Below are 21213 nucleotides of genomic sequence, written 5' to 3' on the forward strand. Positions count from 1 at the left end.
GAGAATGTTAACTCCGAGAGATTGTATAATAAAATAATGAAAATGACAATCAAATACAAATGAGCTTCTAATTTTATATTAATTTATACTAAATTAACTTAAATATAAGAAGTATGAACACGGACAAATAATTATTAAATTCAAAGTACTTTTAACAAGCATCTAAAAATTATATTATCATGAGATTAAAACAAAACAATAATAATAAGAGCTTATAAACTTTGTAGTATATGTTTTGAAAATAAAGGAGAAATTGAAAAACTTGTAAGGCTGTAATAATCGCAGTGGCACCAAACAAGTCTTTTAAATTGAATTTTCAAAATTTTAATTCAACATGAAATAATTCAGTTCTTGCTTAGATGAAAAATTATGATGGATTACTGTTTTACGTGGATTTTGAAGAGACAAAGAGACATTTCTGTCTGATTAAGAAAAGAAAATGAATGTTTGAAAAATAAATGGTCATATTACTTACAAAGAGAGGGTAATGTTTGTGATATATTTATATGATAAATAAATGTAAGTGGTAAGCATTATGTCATTTATATGTTTTTTTAAAGACTTTTGTATTTTCAATTTTTATTAGTTTCTTGTGTTTGCATATTGATAATTCTATTTTAAAGAATTTCACAAATATAATTTTTATTTTCACGAATTAACCTTTCATAATTTGAGGCCTTCACCAAAGTGGGTCTTTAGGCGATGGTCAATCCAATCTATAGTCAGGGTCACCACTGCATTTCATTTACAAACAAGAAAAATATGAATATAAAAGTGGCAATATTGTTGATATTCATCTATTTTTTTTCCTTTAAAACAATATTATTGGTATCCGTCATACTGATATACATGTACTTGTCCATGTTATATAGTTGGAAAATTTGTCGATTGGAAACGAAGGATAATGAATGGATACCCCAGCTATGTTTTGAAAGGTCACAATCGGAGCTAGCAAGCTCAACAAATTTAAATGAAACCCTCATTAGATGCTAAAAGAAGAAAGGTACTAGGAAGGGTAGAAGCTTTGGACCATATTGTTTGGAAATATTATGCTCATTTTTGTTGTGTTGAACAAAATAATTGATTAAATACTTGTGTTTCTTTCTTTAATTCTAGATCATTGTACAATTACATAATTGAATAATTATTAATCGTTGTTTAAATTTTACACTACGAAATAAATCAAAGAACTATAGAAAGTTTTGAACGTTCCATTAGCCTCCCTCTCACTTGATCCAGTTTAGAACAATATCCAAAAAGGAGAAGATAATGATGGAGGTTCTAAAATACGGGACGGATCAAGCATATCTGCAAAATGTAGATTCACGATCCACATTTATATAAATAAATAAGGATTCATCAACCTATCGATTTACGGACTTCGAAGTATTCTTTCCATGTCTCTCCTTATCCTTTGAATTATTAGATTGCTAAAATGGACAAGGCCACGGAGGGTTGATGTGGCACCCCTGTTCGAATAGGGCCCTATTCGAACAGCTTTACCCATTTTAGTCAAAATTCAAAAGTGGCTTTGATTGCTTATAGAAAATGTGTCTTCTTCTCATTGTTACTATATTGGCATGGGTCCGCCTATACTTGCTTTTGTTTTCCCAAGTTTTTCCAAAAATTATATATATATTGTAAGAACATTTTCTTGGAAGTAACATGACAAATGTATTTAGTTTGTCATTCCGAATGTAAACACTATAGGGTCTAATTGGGGATGAATGGGGGCAATGGGACAGGAATTTTGTGAGACATTTTTTATGCTAAGAATCATGTCCATTATGACCTTTGATACATTTTTCCAAAATAATTTTATTTTTCTTCCATTTTACTTGATAAAAATTATTAATTATTAGTGAAAGAGGGTGGTAGTGAGATTTTAGAAAAGAAAGGGAAAGAAATGTTTTTGAAACTACCCAAAGGGGTGGATCCACGGTTAAATTTTGTGTGTGTACACATACACACACATTAAGAGACTACGAAAAAAAATTGACATTTCAAGAATGCGATCAAAATTTGACGTAAAGCATTAATGAAAACAATAAAATCTATTGCTTTATTAAGAAAAACTGAATTCACACTTTCAAACTTAAAAGTTGTCCCAAGTCCCTAATCTCTTCCCCCTTATTGAATTCTCTCTCACACTTTGTATAGTCTATTTAACTAACGTACACATAAGTATCACAAAAAACTGCAATTTTTTTATTATTTTATTTTTTTCCGTTTTTGGTGGCCTCGTATTGGCAAGAGGGGCCCATTTCAAGAAAAACCCCTCCCAAATAGAAGCACAAGTAAAATCAAGATAGAATGACGATACATAAATGTGCGTGGATCAAATTATTCTTGAATTAGTGCCAGCATTCTGGTGTTAGAGAATGATCTCTTTTATAGTCCTTGCAATAGTTATATACCAAGTGGTGTCTTTGCACCCATTTCATTGCCTTGTATTGTTGTCTGGTAAGGCCACCAGAGTGAAAGGGAGAGGCGGAGACTGGGCGGCACCGGGGCGACGCATAGGCTGTGCAGCCACTTGCTTTGAAGTTAGTGAATTTTCCGATGAACGGTTGGTAGCTATAATCAGCTTTATATTTTCCATTTTCAGTTGCCCATGATGAAGCATCCCATATTGACCCATACACCCACATTGGTCTTAAGGGAAATGTTGCTACACTTTTTCTTGGATACCTTCTTAGAGGTACATCATCGACAAAGAATCTGAAAATCCCATAAAATAAAATATTATAATAAAATAAAAACCAAACAAATTCCGTCACCCTAATGAAATTTAATAAAACAAAATGCAATGCAATGTTGAATAGGGAATTGATATTATTATTATTTTATTCAATATTAAACACTGAAGCATGGACCTTGTGATAGTTTGACACTTTCGGTGCTACACTTATTTTAATTCAATTGTGTTATGGGCTACCATTAATGGCTGAAAACTTGAAATGGCAACTATAATAATAATTCTCACAAATTGAATAATATTAAAACAAGAAAAAGTTAAAATTTTATACTCTATATCTTCATGTCTTATAATGCGAAAAAGTGATCTAATGTTAAACTCTTAACAGCTTATCATGGCTAAATTCAGCAGAACTCTATGTATCCGTACTTCATATGATATGACATAAGTAAGACATTAAATCAACCAAAATTAAGATATTTATTTTTACTCATCAATTTATATTTAAATATATAATCATTATTAGGAAAAAAATCTAAAAGAATATTATCTTACATGATTTCCTTGGGACTCCACAAAATGGCATAATGATGGAAATTTTTGGTGGGATCGAACCATAAGTGAAATTTCATCTCTCTCCCAACAATTTTACCATCCCCACTTCCTCGGATATACACATTGGTTTGCAAAGTATAAGGTTTCCCAAATGTTGTCCCGAGAAACTCAATATCTACCTCATCGTGATATCCTGGATGAGCTTCGCTGTTCGAAAGCTGCAATCAAATAATCTTTAATTAACCAAGACCAGATTCACACGTACAATTTTAATAATTGAGTGACGGTGACATACTCTACACCATATTAACGAACTTTTAAACAAGGTAATTCAAAAAATAATATATAACTAATGATAAATTCTTACATAGAAAGCCGTAATTACTCCAGCAGTATAGCCCGTTTGGAGCTTGATGGAGGCTCCAAAGTACCCGGATCGAAATGGTTTAACCGACTTGAACCCACTTCCTGAGATTCTATCAAGCCAAATAGTAATGCCATTATTGTCTATATTCTGATGACCCGGACCCCATAGGTTTCTGTAACCCTGATAAAAGCTCATGGACCTGAACTTAGAACTCGGGTAATAACCTGGGGAGGGTGGCCAATAACCTGCATTGGTTGAGGGGACAAAGAAGATGAAAAGAAATGGGAGAAAGAGGAAAGCCATGAAGAAGCTAAAAGGAATAGAATAGGCAGATTTGAGTGAGAGTTTTGGTGTACAAAAATGAAGGTTGAGACACGGAAGTGTGTACATGAAGAAAAGCATGGTTGTAAAATATGATACAAGTAAAAAGGTTGGTGGGGCGTGGGCCAAATTTTTGCAAGATACCGAGGAGTTCTCATTGAGTGATTAATTTGTGATCTACATTTAATATGGTAACTTTTTCACTAGTCTTGAAATTATTGATTATAAGTGATTTTTCAGGCTAAGAATCTTTATCCCATAAGAGAAGGGAATCATATTTAAGTTGTTAAGCAATGATTATATGTCGATTCTTATAACTTGTTCACATAATTCTTGTCAAGTGAACGTTAACACAGTCTCAAAGGTTCTACCTTCTAGCTGTCAAGGCCATATTCTATGAATTTATACATTTTTTTTTTTTCAGTTTAACCAGTGAAAAAGAATTCCATTAGTAGCATGTTTGAATTCTACAGACCTAGCCACTTTCGATTCTATCTCTAGTTTCGTCCTTGAATCCACTAAATTTCTTGATTGACCAACGAAGATGTAACTCGTTCAATCGTTGATATATAGTGTTGTGGAAACATTAACAATAAAAGCAAAAAGAAGAAGAATAAGATCAACAGATAGAAATTACATTCATTGTATGGCGTGAATAATTTACTAACTTTGAATAGGATTACAGTAGATTGTTTATATAATCATAATCTCGAAATTACTCTTATAATATCATACCGTACTACAGAAGCAAAGGCCCGCACTCCCAACTTATTTGCAAGGACGGGTCCAAGATTGAATTTAAGATTGGGCTATAAAATTTCAAGTCGGACTAATACGTGGAAAAAAATAAAATGCTACACATGAAAAACCGTTTTTACAAGGCAAAAACAAAGACAAATTCTTGGGCCTTGGTCCCCCCACCCCCACCTCCACATCTAACCTAATGGGTTAGTTGATTCTGTTATGGGTTCAGATGGCTTGTCCCTTCGGCTCCATTAACCAGCCCCCATATACCAAAATATGAGCCACCTAATCAATGCATTATAAGTAAGTTTTAGTTATTTTTAAGCATAGCCAAACACACTCACTAGCTAAGTCAGAAGTGCCGCAATTATTTTCATCCCAACTACTTGATATTCTTCCTTAATGAGAAAACTAGAGTCTGATATGGTTGCATGGTTTTGGAATAGTTAAGAAAAAGAAGAGATCTATTGCTATTAACTTGACCGACAGACGCAGTATGTATTCTGTGCGTTCAGTGCAAATATGACTGACTTTCTGCAGGATCTTGGACTTCACCAACGTGCATCTGTCTGAAATTTAAAGGTAAGATTTTCTAATTACAGTGTTCTGAAAAAGCGTAAAATGTAGTTTGGTATAAAGGCCAAGTTTCAAATTTTACGAGTATATAGACGAGGATTATAAGTAAAAAAGCTTTTTCTCATTTTTAATATTTTTTAAAAACTTAAAACTAAAATCAAATAAAAGACTTCTAAAAGAAGGAAAAGAGGCAAAAAATTAATAAAGCGCGACTAAGCACGTCTAGGCATGCTTTATGCGGTTAACTAGGCAATTGAGACTTAATTTCACACTCAATGTCAAGAACACTGCTCATTACACTCCCACTGCGAGTAAATTTTACCTCTCTTTGTTTCCTTTCAGTATTATGTCTGATATGGAGCATTGAAGAACCAAATTGTGGGGTCTGATAAATCAAGGTTGTGAGTGATGGTGTCACCAAAGGCTGTGACCTTTGAGCATTTCTCTAAATTCAGTGGGACACAGGTATCTTTGCAATTAATTACTTCGAAATATTGCATTATTGGTCCTCGACTTATTATGATATATTGATTATGGTTATATAATCAGTCCTCAATAATAAATACGTCAGACAACACATATACAACTTTATAGACTATATTTTAATTGCTTCCCAATGTGATTTGTGCCCATAATATTTTGAGTGAAACAGTTATTATTTATTTATTTTATTTTTTTGGAACAAGGACTTAAATACTTTTCAATTAATTAGTTTTGATTTTCTTTTTTGAAAGTTTATTAGTTGATAATATTGTGTTTAGATGTTAATTTGTTAATCAAATTTGCCCATATTTAACATGCAATCAATCTAATTATGTTATATCATCTCAATTTGATTTTCACAATTATTCCATGATTTTGATTGATGAGTTCGGCAGTTGGTTCTCACCTGGGCTACATAAAAGAATAATGTTACTTGTATGTAATATAGTTACATAATGATTTACGTACATGTGATATGTCAAAAAGAGAGTGGAAAAGTATTTATTTATTTATATTTTGCTAAAAAAATTCTGATCTAATCATATTTCACAATATCATATGTATGTAAGCTATCATATACAAACGTACATAAAAATTTCAGGATAATTCTACATATACATTATTATATCCATAAAGGCGTTCATAATGTACACGTAGAATTTCATGATTGGAGGGTTGAAAAAATTATTTTTCAACTCTCCAATAATGTTATGTCACTTGTACATTATAGACACTTTTATGGACATCATAATGTACATGTAATAGAACCCAAAATTTCACAATCATATATTATTGTGATTTTAATTTCAGAGTCATATACCTCTAGTTTGTTGGTCCCAAATCGTTGATATATAGCTAAGCATATAATATTTTGCTCATACAACTATAATCGCTTTTATGTTTCGTCTATTAACTTTTGATTGATATTTACATTAACTCAAGAATTTCAAGTCAATTCTTGAGAAGAAGTGCCTATGGATGAGATATTTATTCCAAGAGTAAAGAAACGGATTGAGTAGAGGAATTTTCAAACATTTGGCAATATCAAATGTATCTATTGACCCAATATTTCGATGAATCATTGCTTTTCTAGTAGTAATTTTCAAACAATATAAAACTTTGATTTCATTAAGAGTTTTTATGAAGATCAATCGAACATTTGTAAGGCCTCCCTTCATCTGCTTTCCTCCTTCCAGCTCAAACCTCGAAAGCCTATTATTTTGCTTTTAAGAGGGTGAATAAATCGTTAGTAGTCTACATTATGAGGAAACAAGGCAATGAACAAAGAAGTTGATGCCACAAACTCCTCTATAGTCCCCAAGTGTGAAAAAATTCATGGCACATTTTGATGCAATAAATGCCATAACCTACTTACCAAATAGCAATAAATAGGACAAGTTGTGACCTACAGAACCGATTGTACTTGATCAGCCAATTTTAGACCTGTTGTTCATTTCACTTACTTGAAAATTTGTGTTAGTCGTAGACAAATCTTAAATGAATACATGTAACTCCTATCTAATTGCTTAAACTTTTCAATAAAAGGATTAACGAAGTGTTACAAACACAGAAAATACTAGAATTGAAGTCTCACTGTCACAATTTATGAAAATTGTGCTCATATCAATTTTTAAGATTTCACACGATTTGCCAGATAGAAAGATTTGACTTTCTGGCTGTGTTTAGCTGCCATGGGTACAAAAAATATCATGCTTTATAGTGGAAGTTCAAGAAAATCCTTGTCTAGGTCAAAATAAAGGATAACATGAGAAATTTTACTATTGTGTCGGCCAAAATTTAAAATATAAATAAGCAGCCGTCAACAGATCTGTTTCTATTGGAATGAACCCATATTGATGCTCTTTTTTATTTTTATTTTAATTTTATTTATTTATTTATTTTTGGGTTGAAGGGAGAAATAAAATAACCATTTCTGCTTATTTCTAAGTCTGATATTCTTGAGATGCATATGGCGGCCAAACCGGAGTATATTTTTAACGCGATAAGAACATGTCTAAGACTGCTAGTTCGGACAGTATTTTTTTTATTTTTTTTTAAAATCATCCAATGAAAATCTGTCAATTATTATTTCTGTAAAATTTTTATTGATATTTCAAATTCTGGCTTTTGACAGGTGATATTATAAATCTATAATGCTACTTGTACAATATATTTTACAACTTGGTTTACAATGTATGACTTGACAAACATCACATCCATCTATTTGAAAAATTATTTTTAAAACCAATGGCCAAGATTTTTCCAATACACTTATTGTCAATCAAGTTATTGAAATACATTGTACAAGTGACTTTATTCATTATAAATTCGCCATATCATCCATCTATTAACTAAGTGAAAAAAGAAGATGTACACATAGCTTTATCCACATAATCAATAATTTTGCTACATGTACACCTTCTTTTATACCTTGTACACTTAGCGGTGTTTGTAAAGTAACAAAATGCAATAAGTGCATAAATATCAACAAAAATTTTACAGAAATAATGATTGACAGATTTTCATTGGAAGATTTAAAATAAATAAATAGAAGGCCCTATCGATACGATATCACCGGTCAAAAGCCATTGAAAATAGAACTGCACTACACTTACAGAAATGAATTGCACAGATCTCTTACAAATCGATGGGTGGTTATATTTTTTCAATATAATTATTTTGTGGGGAGGATTGCCGTTGAAAATATGGTTAACCAGGCATTAGGCCACATGTCAAGAAGGTACTAACGGATATGAAACTGACGAGAAATGTCCACAGGTCAAAGTCAACGCAAATAATGATAGTTGCCATTGGGTTCTAGGAAATTGCTTACCTGCCTAGGCAGGTAGGTTGTGGAAATCATATTGGATTATGAACCCAAGTAACAGCTTATTTTTATTTCATTATAATTTCGTTAAACAGATCAAACTTTAATTTTAATTATATTTTTTATAATTCATAATTATTATTTTTATCATATTATAATATTAATAATTTATAATAAGACCCAAACAAACACTTAGGTTATGCCGTGAAGCAAACTCCACAATATTTCCCTTACGATTTCTTTTTGAAGCGAACCTAAACATTTCCATAAATCCATTCTTAGTCATTTTCATTTCACAACTAATGATGTTATATTTTTCTTTTTAATTATTTTTTATTTATCTTGAAACAATATTTGACTCTTAAAATGTATTAAAATGTTCTTTTTTGTAATGTTATGTACTCCCATAACAATAACATATTTTTGTTTAGACCATCCCTTGTGCAATCTCATTAAGGGGTTGTTTGAATAAGCTTTTGGTCAAAATTTTAGTAGATTTTCATACAAATTAATAAAATATATGGTGAAAAATTAATAAAAGTTGTGAATCACATTAAATGTACGATTAAGATTAGAGTAATTCTATTGTACACATGGTGTATAAATAGATGATATGAAAAAGAGGGAGACAAAAGATAAAAAGAAAAATAATGATATTTTTACATAAAGAATTACATAATGGTTTATATACAGATGTGATGTCAAAAGAGAGTGTGGCGATTTTTTTTTTTAAATATTTGATTGAAAAAACTCTGATTCAATCATATCTCACTATATTATATATATGTAAACAATTATGTACATGTAGAACAATCACGAAAAAAGAAACTATGTTAATATAATCTTTCTCTTTCTTTTATGTTATCTATTTGTACATTATTATGTACACAATGATGTAAAAATATTATTACTCTTAAAATTATTTGTTAACTTTAACCTAATATCGACAACTTTTTAATATTTTTCAAACAAGCACTAAAAAAGGTTCAATTTTCACTGTCATTGTTCTCAAAATTAATATTAATCGAGCTTATCAAAAACTGTTATTGGTATTAGTCTATAAATTTAAAAATTGAATCGCAATTCCATTAGTGAAAGAAATCTTTATTTAATGTAATTAAAATAACTGAAAGCTGAACAATTTAAGCAAGTAAAGAAACCGAGATGGAATTCTCATGTTTTTATTCTGTCCATCCTAAGCAATTTCCTACGTTGGTCAATATTTTGATGTTTAAGGACATTTTCCCTTGATTTTTTCATACTTTTGCCTTTAATTTTATACTTTAAGGAATATTCCATTTTATTTATTAAACAAAATGCAATAACTGTGGTATCTAATTAAGAAAATTGTATGTCCAAATCCTTTTCACGATAACTAGTCCAACAAAAATCACAAGAAAAACGAAATCTTTCTCAAATTTTTGAGCCTGCCAATATCTGTGCTTCATCCCTTCAGCATAACAGCACAAAGGTGAAAATTTTCTTTCTTGAATCCTTTCAAACACAAAATCATATAGAAGGGTCGTAAATTCCCGTATGTTTTCTTGTTCTTGAATTGCCATTTGCGTCTTCCTTCAACCCAAGGTGAGTTACATTGTTAAAGCCTTTTAGAAATACAATCTTTCTTTATTTCACCTGAAGATTGATTCATTCGCTTGTTAAGATTTTCGATTTCATTAATAAATTTTTTATTGGGAAGCAAATAGATTGGTGAATCCCATTGTTAAAACATATCACAGAAAGATGATTTCTTGAATTCACATATTTTTATGTATGCAATTCAGTTCACTTCAAAAGGACTTTTCAACTGGTAGGTAAAATTTTATTTTATTTTTTTCTGGGTTTTTGATTCAGAAGGTCTCAAAGAATATATAGCCAGATATGGAGATTGATAAAGCAATAAGAGAAAGCGATGATCGAAGGCTGAAGACCAAGTACAAAAATGCAATCCATGTTATCCAAAGGGCTCTTGCTCTTTACTCGTAGGCCCCATTTCATTTTCTTCAAATTTGAATTTTTATCTGTTTTTCGGTTAAGGTATCTTTTTTTCCCCCAAAAAAATATAAAAATGAAACTGTTTATCTATTTATGAATGAGGTTTAGGGCTATAAGGTTTTGATTATTTTTTCATTATATGTTTTATGCTTGAATTAAGCGTTGTTATTGCTGAAAGGATTATTTTCGGTTTAAGAATTGATCTCTCCTTCTGCTAATATATTTCAAACAAATTATACTAAAAAGAACCAATTTGTTGTCTCAAGATTATGCCAATAATGGAATTGATCTGATTATAGTATGCAATCTCTTCCCGACCTATTGATTTATAACATGGTACATTTTCGCATGTTGAAACTTGTAAAAGTTTGCTATGTTAAGGGACGGAGTCAGAAATTTGATTTAGTGGAGATTTGATTTAAAAAATTACAAATAAAATGAAGTAGGTGAAATTCTAGCGGTACAAATTTATTGGAATGATATCTTTTTTTTTGGTTATTGAAAACCAACCAAGTGAAACAGAAAGTTGTTGCTTTTGTATCGCTACTCCTAGACGGTGTAGAGGATCCAATCGGTGTTGGCCATTTGCCTTGGCAACATGCATGTCAATTTAGATACTAGTGTAGTAGAATAAACCCCATATTTTTTATTGTTCAGTGAGTGACATACTGGTACTTATCATCGAAAGAAAATGAAGTATGCAAATTAGAAGGAATCTTAAGTTTGTAACAATGTTATAATTGCAGCTGCCATGCCTACTTCAACTATTAATTCATGAATTACCTTGACTGATACCCTTCTTAAAGTTTATAGAAGTTTTCTTATTGTTCCTGGGCTTGTTTTAGTTGAATTATTCTGCATCTACATGCTGTTATGTTTCATGAAATAAACGAGCCTTCTGTATGTATATTAGTTGTTTTTTCAGCTTTTAAAATGTGACACTATCGTAGAGATAGTTCGGAGGAGGTCAATATATAATGGATTTTTTTACCTTTCTGATCAAATTGACTCCAAGGAAACGTGAATTAAGCATTTAAATTCTTTTACCCAGTTTTGAAGAGGTTGCTTTCAGCTTCAATGGTGGAAAAGATTCAACTGTGAGTTCTTTTATGGATACTTTGTCTTTTTCCAAACTTTCAATGTCTTTTTCTCTCCAAATTTGAGAAAGCTCTAATTGTGCAAAATTCTACTCTTATAGGTTCTGTTGCACCTACTCAGGGCAGGCTATTATTTGTACACGTCTGGAAAATATCATTCTATTGGTGATCCTGATGACTGTGAAATCACATTTCCAATACGAATAATTTATTTTGAGAGTCCATCTGCGTTCCCAGAAATAAATTCATTCACTTATGACACAGCCACTGCGTAAGTGAGAAAATATGTTTCTTATGATGTTTCTGCTCATCCTTTCTTTTCGTTTTCCCATGATTTTTGGTATTCAAAAATTTGCATTTTGCTCTCTCCCCCAGTTGCTGTCCATGACATCTTACTTGCAATTGGTTTTTTAGACTAATAGATAAACTTTTACAGTTTCAAATTGCAAATGGACATCATTCGCCTGGATTTCAAGTCGGGTCTGGAGGCTCTTTTAAAAGCTAAGCCTATAAGAGCTATTTTTCTTGGTGTCCGAATTGGAGACCCTACTGCGGTATTTCATGAAATTTTATACCTTGCAAGTTAACATCTAATTTCAGCATAAGTACGTTCAAGAATGAGTTCTAAAGAGTTTGCTAATATGTCTGATATCAATTTTACAGGTAGGTCAAGAGCAGTTCTCTCCCAGCTCGCCTGGATGGCCACCTTTCATGAGAGTGAATCCAATCCTTGATTGGTCATACAGGTATGTCTATGCACATAAAACTCCTATATATTGTGTGCAATTGAAGCAACTTACTCCTTGATTGCAAATGAAGATTAGCATTTGATATGGCAGCATGCATTTATATTTGCTGAAACGAGCTTTACATCTGGAACCGGTAGTTGATGCAAGAACTATGTTTTGATACATACAGTGTGTCATGTAGGGCTATCATGCATTCTTTGATCATTGGGAAAGCATGAAGTAATGAAAATATGTTAGATGTGACATTTTGTGATGTAGCATGGATTGGCTTTGGTTTAATATCAAACCTTTGGTTGGAACTTAAAAAGGGTTTCTTTTCTGGCATATTACACAGCTTTTTCCTTCCTTTCTCCTTGATCCCACATGGTACTCAAGATCTATGACTTGAGTCATCCAATAACATGACCTCTCATCCAAAAAATGGCCATAAGCAAAGCAGCCAAAGCTCCTCTTTACATCTCTATACACAGTGTTAGAGACATTTTAGTGAACAAAACATATTTGTATTTGGTTTATTCATTCTCTTCATGGCTGTAGCTAAGTTGATTGCGATACTTTTCTTGCTTGGCTTGTATTCTGCATCAAAACAAAGGTTTAACCTTTAATGTGAATCTTGCAGAGATATTTGGGCTTTCCTCTTGACTTGCAAGGTTCGATATTGCAGCCTATACGATCAGGGGTAAATCGTCGTAGCTCAAATGGTTTGGAATTTTGTTCAATGGGAATATTAAAAAGGACAAATTCTTTTGTATTTATTTGAGAGAGATCATATCTTCTGGTTGGCTTTATCTTTTTCATTTTACTTGGGAGGTGATGTCAATTGTCATGATGATTTTGGATCATACAATAATTGTATATAGCAGTTTGTCTTCAATCATTCTGAGTTTCTTTGGGTTGTTTGGCATGAAAATTTGTGTTCATGTAAATTTGTTCAATTTTTGCAGTTATACTTCAATTGGTAGCATTCATGACACAGTTCCTAATGCTTTGTTGTCCATTGGCAACTACAACAACAGTGAAATAAAATTCAAACCTGCATACCTGCTTCCAGACGGAAGATTGGAAAGAGCAGGTAGAATAAAAAAATTATCTTCTCTTCCATTATCTGCCATTAGCAATGGTTTGAAAAGTGAGGATCCACATCGGAAATGCATGCTCACAGCCACAGTCATTGCTGTGGGAGATGAAATTCTGTAAGTTTGTTGTTGCTACATTGCTTTATTTGACAAGTTCCTCCTCGACTCCCTTTACCAGTCATTTCATGACCACCATGCCAATGTGATGTGATTCTCCATTAACATGTCAACAGAAGGGTCTAGTATAGTTGCATCCTGAGTGTTTAGCTATAAAATCCAACTTCTCTCTGCAACCCTATTTCCACCCAAATGTCAACATTATGCATAAATAGTTGATGCTTGCTGTCTCAGCTACACTGTATCTTCTTTTCTTTCCAAAATATAATCGTAAATTTCCATAGCATAAACTCCTTATCTTCCTTATCATAATGATTATGTGCAAAGGTTTAACATTTTTCGACGAACAACTTGTTAAATAATTTATTTCTACATTATTATACTCTGCTTTGTGTTATTTTTTGACTTTACAACTCAGTGACTTATCCTTGATATCCTGGCTTGAAAAATTTACATTAAAACTATGGACACTTCATTTTGCATATCTAATGGAAAATAGTGGACTGCATGAGTGATCGTCTAAATTTTTCTATGACTGTCATGTGTAATTCCTGTCATTTTGTATATGATATTTTCTATTGGTTCGATAGCTCAGGTTTGGCACTATTGAGGATCAGTTAGGATCAACTTTGTGTAGAAAGCTCCATTCCATAGGTTGGGCTGTATCCCAATTTGCTGTAACCCAAAATGATGTAAGTTGTATGTTTTAAATGAATTCGCATATTTGGTAATTGAAGTTGAATATTGGTGAAGTTTTACGGTGTGTCCTTCAACTTTGTGTTCTATGAACAACTTCATATGACATCCTCTTTGAATCCAGGTTGATTCTGTTGCAGAGGAAGTCGAGAGGCAAATGTCGAGAAATGACATGGTAAAAAATTGTATTCAACTACTCTGCGCGCTTATGTGTGTATGTGTGTGAGAGAGAGTTTCTCCTTTAGTGAGTTCACGTCATAAAGATATTATCAATGATTTTCTTTTAAATGTTGATAATCTTTAAGCTGATTTCTCTCAGGTGTTCATATATGGAGGAGTTGGTCCATTGCATTCAGATGTCACTGTAGCAGGAGTTGCAAAAGCATTTGGTGTTCGAATGGTTAGTTGTATCTATGTTAAAATATTTATCATAGCGTATTTAGCTAAGCTTGTAAAACAGAAAGTAAAAGTTACTTTTTTTCGAACATCTTTTTTTTTTTTTTTTAAGGTTACAAAATGCGTAATGCATGAGAAGGCTGAGCCTCAAGCCTTACAAGCTTAGGCATGCCTAGGGAAGACTTGGGGTCATAAAGCGTTTCCCTATTTTTAATATTATTTTAAGATTATTAATGATAATTCCTTTTATTTAATTTTTTATTTGACTTAAAAAATAAAAGGCACATGCCTTTTAGTGCCTAGGCCATATCATTAGTCATGACTTTTGCTGCCTAGACCTGCATTATAGGCCGTCAAAATATGGTTGACCACCTTTTCCATGCCTTTCCTATAGGTGGGGTGCGCTCTTCACTCCTATGCCCGTCTAGGCTCAACCTTTTCCCACCTTTTAGAAAATTGCTTTAAGAAAAAGCCACATTTTTTCAAAAAAATACATTTTTAAATAATGATGTGATATTATTTTAACCACACATTCTTCAATAAAATAATATTACACGCAAATTCAAAACTTTTCTTTATTTTTTAACCACACATTTTCCATCAATATACTATTTAAAAATTCATTCTTAAAAATATAATGTGGCTCAAACAATTTCAACTTTAACCCATTAAAAAAAAAAAAATGTTTAAAAACTTATTTACTGGTACATGAACTTTTTAAGCTTAGCAAAACATGCTCTTAGTCCTTAATTTTCGTACTTTAATGGTTCAACAGCTGGCAGAATGGTGCTTGACAATGTTTTGCTTCCCTGCTAAAGAACACTGGCGTACTCTTATTCTAACCGTGTGCACATTTACAAATACTAACTTTATTACCTTGTTCGATTATCTATCAAAGGCACCTGATGAAGAATTTGAAGAATATTTAAGGCATCTCATTGGTGAGAAGTGCACAGGGGACAGGAATGAGGTATTGCAAAATTAAATTGTTTATAAGGTTCAAACCTTTTAGTTAATATAATATTCAAAAATTAATGGACAGATGTTATTACGATTAATATATTAATATCTTAATTTAACAAGTACAGAAATGATACATCTTGATGAAAATAAAATGACGACATATTGTACATCACTTGGTGAAATGTACGAATGGGGAGGTTTCCAGAAAATGAAGTTAAGAGGTGTGCCAAATGCATAGTAGTTGCCTATTCTTGGCAGTGAGATGTTGAACTGGTATTTCTTGGAAGCATTCTGTGAAGCTGGGGACAAATGAAAGCCATGCCTGCTTATTTGTGTTAATATTTTTCCATTTACGAGAATAGAATGTCATTTTGTGGGGGGTATGTGGAGTTAGACTGGGGATATAATACTCTTCTGCCTGCTAATATTTTCTTGTTTTTTGGACCAGATGGCACAGTTGCCTGCGGGTATCACCGAATTGCTGCATCATGAACAGCTTCGTGTGCCTCTGGTACGTTGATGTAATCTGTTCATGCAAATTTTTGTTTTCTACTTACACATTGATATCCATTGCAAGTTATTTTGAAAAAGTGCTTTTGGAGCGTTTTATTGCTTTGTAATTTTTTATGTCCACACAGTTTAAAATGTCCACAAGGCATATTTTCAGTACTTTGTGATGCAGTGTGAACGGACCAGAAGTTATATTTTGGTTAATCAGTTTACAGTAGAAAGGTAGATGTAACATCCTCTAGGGAAGTCCAAATGGATTAATGATATATAGTTGTAATTCCTCCCCCCCCCCCCCCCCCCCGCGTTTTTTTTTTGCCTCCAAATCACTTTGTTATGCATTGTTCTGGTGCTAATTGTTCCTTTATATTTTTGATTTTTCATCCTCGAGGTCAACTTCTATGCACTGCTATGAATATTTTTTTCTTGCAGTTTTCTAATGCATGTTTCTTGCCATTACTTTTACCTGACATGTATGATCTCTGTCTTGAAGTGTAAGTGCGAATACTTGTTTATATTTGCCTTGTGTAGATCAAGTGCCAAAATGTGATCATACTTACTGCAACGAATGTTGATGAGATGGACAAGGAATGGGATTGTTTGATTGAATTTATGAGATCCAGCAGTCCTTTAGTAGCCGTAGAACCATTTGTATCAAAGCGACTGGCAACAACTCTTTCTGATGTGAGTGTCTATAAACATCTCTGTGTGTGTGTGTATTAGATTGCTATGCTAGATTCATCGATTATATGGAAATTTAATGTTAACCTGCCTAGACGTATGACATTTTATGCTGTTGCCTGTATAGAATATTTAAACGATTTACTGTGGATCCATGATGCAGGTGGAAGCAGCTCATCCTCTTTCAGAAATCTGTATTGAATTTCCTGATCTTTACATTGGTAAGAATCTTCTTATAATAATTCACTGTGCCAGTGGTAGTGTTGGTATTTCTTGTTACTAATTAATTTTACCCTTTCTCGGGATACAAAGGAGGTTACCGTGAATCAAGAAAAGGGCTTCTTGTTGTCACTTTTGAAGGAAAGGTAAAAGATTTTTGCTCAAAGATACTTAGGGCCTGTTGGTAAGGCTTTTGAAAAGTCAAAAGTTGTTTATGATATTAAGAAGCTTGCCCAAGCTTCACCTAGCCACGCTTTATGTTTTTTACACCTAAGCTCCGCCTCGCGTAGGCTCATAAAAGCTTGAAACTTGGATTGGCATCACACTATATATATTTTAGAACATTGGTTTTTGGACCTCTTTTGTTAAAATATTGGAAGTGCTTTGTCTAATTAAAAGAATTTTTAGAGGGTTCTGAAAACTCTTCTACAAAATGCAAAGCAGAAGCCTTGCCAAACTGGCTCTTAATCGTTTTGAGTTCATAACATTTACAAGAACTTTACAGAATGCCTGGAATTGTTGCAGGAGCAAGAGAGAATAAATGGTGCTGTGGAAGCATTACGCAAGAAGTTTCAGCCAGGATCATTCTCTGAAATTAACTGAACATGAAATGTCTCTGGTAGTAGGCCTCCAGATTGTGGCCTGAAAGTAATCACCATGTTTGGGGGTTAAATTTTGTGAGGAAGAATATTACAGGATAGAAAAACTATTCTTCAATCACTACAGATGAAATTGTGTAGCCATATCAACTACGTAAACTTGCTAATCTTCCCTTATTTTTGTCATCAATTATGGTTTATTTCATTATTTCTAGATATATACTTATGAAAATTTTCTGAAAAATGGAAAATAGGTATAGATATCTGGCTCACAGTATCTTCCAAGTATTGGTTTTTCCTTGGTCTGGAAGATGAAAAGGAGGTTGCACTCGTATTTGAATGTTTAGTATTGATCTCCTGCTCTTAATAGGCACGATAAAAACTTTTCACTGTTGTTGTGATAAGATGACCTTAATTATGTTTCTTTGAATTTTTGATCATTCTAGAGAACCATAGTTAAGGTTCTCTTGTCATGTCAGCGATAAAAAGTTTTTAGCCAATCCTCGGATCATGATTGTTTAAAAGCTGTAGCATTTGATCAAAATTCACTTTCGACCTTGTGGTTGTTCACATATTTCTTCATTTGATAAAGATTTTAATAAAAAACTTAACAAGTTTTGATAAAAATTAAAAAATATCTGAATTTAAATTAATAAAACTAGTTATTGACTTTCATCTTAATTTTTTAAGCTTTTCCAAACAAACGTTAAATAATATGTGAATTTTATTTGATTTATTTCTCTCGAGTCGCTGGTTTGGGGATATAAGATTAGGAAAAGGGAAATATAAAACCAGAAGAAACACTGTAAAGGAGGATCGGAAATAAACTGGGACGATAATTAGGAAATTTCACCAACGAATGGCCGAGCAGGGTGGAAATTCTAATGAAGAGAATGGAAATTTTGGTATTAATTTACCAAAAAATTCTCAAAGAACCGTCATCACAGCCACCAGTGATGATAACCTCAAGGAAATCTTTCACCAAATCAGAACATCTAAAAACCCTGTAAGCAATTATTCTTCAACTTGTGTTTCAGTGCTTAGATATTCTATTTATTTCATAAAAATCTCATTTGAAATTCTGAATTGAATGTGTCTTGCAGGCAGTTATCAATTACGGCGCATCGTGGTACGTTATTTACGTGAACACTAGGTGTTCGATAAAATGTCTGATCGAAGTTCCCCATGAAAATGTTGCAGTATTCGCTGATTGATATGTTAATCATTGAAATTTGGAACTTCAGTTGCTTAAATATTTCTTTCTAATTTGAATTAAATTTGTGGATTTTCAGGTGTCGTGTTTGCAGTCAGATCCTTCCTGCATTTTGCCAACTGAGCAATAAGTTTCCGAAGCTTTCTTTTGTCTATGCTGATATTGATGAATGCCCAGAAACGACGCAACACATTCGTTACACACCCACTTTTCATTTCTACAGAGATGGCGAAAGGGTGGATGAGATGTTTGGTGCTGGAGAAGAACGACTACATGATCGCCTTTGGCTGCACTCTTGAAATATATATATAGTTCGAGTTCTTAGCATTTTCTGTTGTGACTTTAACTTGTTATTTTTCTTCATCTCTGATTTTCAATGTTGATACGTAAACTTCAAATCAATGTTCCTGATAAATCAGCTTCTCATAAATCCAACAATCAATGAAAGCGGTTAACAAATGGAAAATGCTTATTGTACACAATTTCTTACATGATGTTTTAGACGTGTTCAATGCTAACTCGCTAAAAGAGAGACGGTGAAAGCGTGGTCATCAACCAAAGAGGAATTAATTGTTTCAATGATCATTGAACTTAGGTTCATGTTTTTTATTGGTCACTGAAGTTTAAATGTCAAGTTATTGAATTTGGGTTTATGTCTTTGATTATTCACTGAAGTTTAAGCTGTCGAGTTTTGGTCACTGAATTTTAAAAAATGTTGTACGAAAAATATTGTACATTACTCACTGTAAATTTGATATTTTTCAAAGTTCAACAGTTATGTTAGCGAGTAACGTACAATATATTCCAAAGTTCAGTGATTAAAAATCAACATTTTAAATTTCAGTGAGTAATTTAAGACATGAAGTTAAGTTGGGTGAGTAATCGAAGACATTGAACTAAGTTCAGTGATCAAAATTTGACATCTTAAATTTCAGTGACCAATCGAAGACATGCATCTAAGTTTAATGACCATTGGAACAATTAACTCACCAAGGAGATGGATTAGTTCCAAAATCAGATATTTCAACTTGAAATATGGAAGTTGTATCTTTTGAACCAATATTATGATTTTACGAAACTAAACTAGAATTGGGTCGAAATCATCCGCTGAAATCAAACTGTAATTATCTTCAGTTTCTGAATTTTCATGTCATAATTTACACAAATTGCAGATCCGTCTTCAAAATTTTCAAGCAGTTATTCTTACATAAAATGCACAATGAGATCTGCATCAAAAACTAATTCAAAATGGAGTTTTTAATGAGCACTGAGGATGTCCAGCCCCTCGCTTATTTCCCTACTATATAAAAAAGGGAATGTGAGGGTACTGTAGAAAGCAACAGTGTCTTGATCCATCTTTACTGTAACATTTTTGTTTTGGTTTTTGTTTTTTTTTTTAAATTGGGGGCAAAAAACGACGTCGTTTGCTTGATATATATTTTATTTTATTATACACTACCTCCAAATTTACTGCAACACGCAATTTTCATTCGCCCCCCACTCCGATATATCCCTACTATATAAAAAGGGGAATGTGAGGGCACTGTAGAAAGCAACAGTGTCTTGATCCATCTTTAATGTTGCATTTTTTTGTTTTTTTTCAATTAGGGGCCAAAAACGACGCCGTTTGCTTGATATATATTTTATTTTATTGTACACTACCTCCAAATTTACTGCAACACGCAATTTTTATTCCTCCTCCACTTCGATATAGATATATATAGTAGGGATATAAGAAAAAAATCACTTTTATAAAGAAAAAAAAAGATAGAGATAATATGCGACAGAAATTTTTTTACAACTTATTACTTGTAAGTAAAAAATTTGAAGAGAAAATAATTAAAGAGAATTTTAAATTGAAAAAAATTATAACGTAAAACTACACAGTAAAAAAAAAAAATCTCTCCGTGCATACAGCAAAAGCCTCTGTACATGGAGACATTAGTCTCCACGCACGGAGACATTGTCTCCGTGCATGGAGGGAAGAAACAAAAAACAAAAAACAAAATAAAAATTAGGAAGGACTCCGTACACCCAAAGGCTCCGTGCACAGAGAGAGAAATAATTTTTTTTTATTTATGTTTTTGTGTTCATTTTTAGGCTCATTACGAGATATCAAATGAAGTCGAAATATTACATTCTTAATATCGTTTTGAAGCACTCGCGGCATAGTATTACACGTCGTTAACGGTGCGTGAAACGGTCAATCGTAGCAAATATTATGGGACGTCAAAGTAAGCATTTTCAAACTATATTTCGAAATTTTCGATAACAAGCTAACTTTAAAAATTCATCGACGATTGTACGATAGTCGAATCGATAAATGTTTTACAT

At 32.5% G+C, this 21213-nt stretch overlaps 3 protein-coding genes across 10 annotated transcripts; 2 read left to right on the plus strand and 1 right to left on the minus strand.

Annotated features, from left to right (window-relative positions):
* Nucleotides 1-2112: 2112 nt before the first annotated feature.
* On the minus strand, nucleotides 2113-3980 carry LOC111404987 (probable xyloglucan endotransglucosylase/hydrolase protein 32). The gene is made up of 3 exons (XM_023033706.1): nucleotides 3621-3980; nucleotides 3254-3471; nucleotides 2113-2721 (listed from the first exon to the last, which is right to left on the minus strand). The coding sequence occupies exons 1-3, from the start codon at nucleotides 3921-3923 to the stop codon at nucleotides 2355-2357; spliced, it is 888 nt and encodes a 295-aa protein (XP_022889474.1). The 5' UTR covers nucleotides 3924-3980; the 3' UTR covers nucleotides 2113-2354.
* Nucleotides 3981-9908: 5928 nt separating this feature from the next.
* On the plus strand, nucleotides 9909-17880 carry LOC111404139 (FAD synthase). 8 transcript variants are annotated; one of them, XM_023032889.1, is made up of 18 exons: nucleotides 9909-10155; nucleotides 10278-10342; nucleotides 10426-10553; nucleotides 11618-11663; nucleotides 11765-11934; nucleotides 12100-12217; nucleotides 12327-12409; nucleotides 13032-13091; nucleotides 13357-13605; nucleotides 14201-14297; nucleotides 14426-14476; nucleotides 14621-14701; nucleotides 15473-15667; nucleotides 16109-16171; nucleotides 16699-16851; nucleotides 17012-17069; nucleotides 17161-17213; nucleotides 17593-17880. In XM_023032889.1, exons 3-18 carry the CDS (start codon nucleotides 10453-10455, stop codon nucleotides 17668-17670), a joined length of 1656 nt encoding a protein of 551 aa, XP_022888657.1. In that variant the 5' UTR covers nucleotides 9909-10155; nucleotides 10278-10342; nucleotides 10426-10452; the 3' UTR covers nucleotides 17671-17880. The 8 variants fall into 8 exon arrangements, with proteins under 8 accessions (XP_022888657.1, XP_022888658.1, XP_022888654.1 ...); XM_023032890.1 differs by having other exon boundaries at nucleotides 10429-10553; XM_023032886.1 differs by lacking the exon at nucleotides 10278-10342.
* A 480-nt stretch (nucleotides 17881-18360) lies between these two features.
* Nucleotides 18361-19356, plus strand: LOC111404140 (thioredoxin-like 3-3). The gene is made up of 3 exons (XM_023032895.1): nucleotides 18361-18672; nucleotides 18770-18795; nucleotides 18959-19356. Exons 1-3 carry the CDS (start codon nucleotides 18526-18528, stop codon nucleotides 19176-19178), a joined length of 393 nt encoding a protein of 130 aa, XP_022888663.1. The 5' UTR covers nucleotides 18361-18525; the 3' UTR covers nucleotides 19179-19356.
* Nucleotides 19357-21213: the final 1857 nt, after the last annotated feature.

Source organism: Olea europaea, chromosome 11 (assembly GCF_002742605.1).
Source record: "Olea europaea var. sylvestris chromosome 11, O_europaea_v1, whole genome shotgun sequence".
Lineage (NCBI taxonomy): Eukaryota > Viridiplantae > Streptophyta > Magnoliopsida > Lamiales > Oleaceae > Olea > Olea europaea.